The sequence below is a fragment of the Marmota flaviventris genome, chromosome 6, assembly GCF_047511675.1.
Source record: "Marmota flaviventris isolate mMarFla1 chromosome 6, mMarFla1.hap1, whole genome shotgun sequence".
Lineage (NCBI taxonomy): Eukaryota > Metazoa > Chordata > Mammalia > Rodentia > Sciuridae > Marmota > Marmota flaviventris.
Genome location: NC_092503.1, coordinates 158,156,823 through 158,159,849, shown reverse-complemented (window position 1 = coordinate 158,159,849; position 3,027 = coordinate 158,156,823). Strand labels below are relative to the sequence as shown.

At 51.4% G+C, this 3,027-nt stretch overlaps 1 protein-coding gene across 1 annotated transcript; it reads right to left on the bottom strand.

Moving 5' to 3' along the window:
- Nucleotides 1-913: 913 nt before the first annotated feature.
- On the bottom strand, nt 914-1,974 carry LOC114102601 (putative olfactory receptor 2W6). Its single transcript, XM_027948071.2, has 2 exons — nt 1,902-1,974; nt 914-1,860 (listed from the first exon to the last, which is right to left on the bottom strand). The coding sequence occupies exons 1-2, from the start codon at nt 1,972-1,974 to the stop codon at nt 914-916; spliced, it is 1,020 nt and encodes a 339-aa protein (XP_027803872.2).
- Nucleotides 1,975-3,027: the final 1,053 nt, after the last annotated feature.

The following is a 3,027-nucleotide window of genomic DNA, read 5'->3' as shown; positions in this document are numbered from 1 at the left end:
TGAACTAAGTGCGAAGCCCTGGCAGGACTAGGGCTGATCACCAGGTCAAAGGCACATGCGTGGAGCACTCCAGAAGAGGACACCGCTGGTCAGAGAACCTCAGCGGCTCAGGCCTGCACACCACTTCCACACCACTCGGTCATGTCAGTGCCCTGGGGTGGTTTAGATTCTCACATCCTTTTAATAAGGGCTGTAGACCTACTACTAAGACATTAATAAGATACACCCACTAAGCTTCTGCGAGCGTCGTGCACTGTCTAGACCCCAGAGGGCACCTCTCCAGAATGATCTGTGACAGGTGTTTTACAACTTTATAAATCATTGATAACTGGTAGCAGTGAAAAATGTCTCTTGTCTGTGATGTGCTCATGCAGTCCTGTAAGAAATCGAAGTGGTGACTTTCTCCACGGCGGAAGCATTTGTGTCCATTTGCACGTTTATTTCACCATTCCTTCACTCCTTATAAATCTGTGTCTCGTTTTATTTAAAAAAAGAAACTTATTATTACATCTGCCTGGTTCCCTCGTTGAGTGAAATAAATCTTTAATACATGTTCATTTTATATTTATATCAGAGTCATTTCATTTCTTCTGGGACTTGAGTTTTACTAAATATTATTCTGTGGAGATTTATGCGTACCGTGTGTAGCAAATAGTTGGTTCATAATGACTTTGAATATACTTCATTAGCAGGCGGGTATGAAATTCTCTAATTTCAGAGAATCGGGAGGTCGGAGACAGGAGGATAGCAAGTTGAGATCCAGCCTCAGCAATTTAGCGAGGAACTGTCCCAAAATAAAAGGGGCTGGGGACTGGCTCGGTGCTTGAGCGCCCCTGGGTTCCATTCCCGGTGCCTTTGATTCACCGGCGGAGTGGAAGGTATCTGGAACCACTTTGTGCTGCACAGCGCCTCCTCATCGCGGTCGCCCCGAAGCCTTCCGCAGCGCTGCCCTCACCTCCTGATTCCTCAGGGCGTAGATGAGCGGGTTGAGCACGGGCGCGCCCAGGTTGTAGACGAGCGTGGCGAACTTGCCCCGGTCCTGGGAGGAGCTGTTCCCGGGCTGCATGTACATGTAGATGATGCTCCCGTAGAACAGGGAGACCACCGCGAGGTGCGAGCTGCAGGTGTTGAAGGCCTTCCACCGCCCGGCGGCGGACCGGATCCTCCTCACCGCCGCCGCGATGTGCCCGTAGGACACCAGGATGAGCGCCAGGGGCAGCAGGACGATGAGCACCGCGAAGGCGAAGGCCAGCATCTCCACCGCCCGCGCGTCCGCGCAGGCCATCTTGATGAGCGCCGGCATCTCGCAGAGGAAGTGCGGGACTCTGCGGCGACCACATCGCGGGAGGACCATGGTGAGCGGCGACATGACGCCGGCGTTGAGCAGGCCGCTGCCCCAGGCCGCAGCCACCAGCCGGCAGCACAGCCCCGGGCGCAGGAGCACGGCGTAGTGCAGCGGCCGGCAGACGGCGGCGTAGCGGTCGTAGGCCATCACCGCCAGGAGGAGGCACTCCACGCCCCCGACGGTCAGGAAGGAGCTCAGTTGCACGGTGCAGCCCGCGAAGCTGATGGTCTTGGCCGGGCCGCGGAGGTGGACCAGCATCTGCGGAATGCAGCTGGTGCTGAAGCAGAGGTCCAGAAAGGAAAGATGGGCCAGGAAGAAGTACATCGGGGTGTGAAGCCCAGGGTCCAGTACGCACAAGAGGATTATGGTGGAGTTGCCCAGCACGGCCACAACATACAGGGGGAGATTCACCGCGAAGAGCACCATCTCCAGCTGGGGCCGGTCGGAGAAGCCCACCAAGATGAAGCCATCCTCCACGCTGTCGTTGGACTCTCCCAGGCTCCCTTTCACCTCATCTGTGGCGCAGATGGGGACAAAATGAGAGCGGTAGACCTACACTTCCAGAAGCCTCGAATATCAGGATGTGGGGGAACACACGCCCCCGAGACTATCGGTCCTTCCCGTAGCATGGTGTCTGCCCTTTGCTCAAACACTGGTAAAGCGTTCACGTGGGAAAATCCTGACATCATCAATTTTATTAAGTAGAAATTTTCTCCTTATTATTCAGAAAGAAAAATATTTTAGCTTTAATGTATGTACAATCACATTATAATCTCTTCATTTGCGTATTTATAGGTCATTACCTGATCTCAACTGAGTTATTTCTTGTTTTCTCTTTCTGGTACTGGAGATTGAACCAAGGAGTGCTCCACCACTGAGCTAAACCCCCAGTCCTTTCCACATGTCTTATTGTGAGGCACGTTACCAAGTTGCCCAGTTTAGCCTGGAATTTATAGGCATCCTCTGTCAGTCTCCAGAGTGGCTGGGATTTCCCGTGATGTGCGCCCAGCTCCACTAAGTTTCTCTAAATCAAAACCTTCACTTTTCTCCTACTCCTCTTCACTTAAGCAGGGTGTCAGGTGTATTATCACCCTAACAAGTGCTCGACTCTAAATATGCACAGTGATCTCCTATTGTGACTACCAGGCTGCACTCAGGCCTCCGCTGGAGGAGTACAGGGTGCTTGCCTCTTCTGAGCAGGGCCAGGGTCTTAGCAGTGTGTGGGGGCGGATTCTCTGCAGTATCAGTGTCACCTTAAGTACCCCAGTTCTTCTTTCCCAGGAAATGATGTCAGTGCAGATCTCTATCACTCATTTCTACTTCAGTAACAGAATCCTATAATCTGGTTACCAGGACTGGGGAGGGTATTCTGTCTAAAAGCAAAATAGCAACTTCAAATATATCTTGTCCTCTGTTAGCCTTTTAGAAACTCGAAAACAATGTGATTCCCTTGCCTGAGAGAGGTTCATGGCAAGGAATGAGTGCACAGAAAGGGAAAGAGAATATGGGTAATAATGGTAATTTTCAAACAGTAATTTAAAAGACTGAAGTTAGCCAATCTCAAAAACACAAATGCTGAATGTTTTCTCTGATATAAGGAGGCTGACTCCTAGTGGGGTAGGGAGGGGAAGCATGGGAGGATTAGATGAATTCTAGATAAGGAAGAGGGGTGGGAGGGAAAG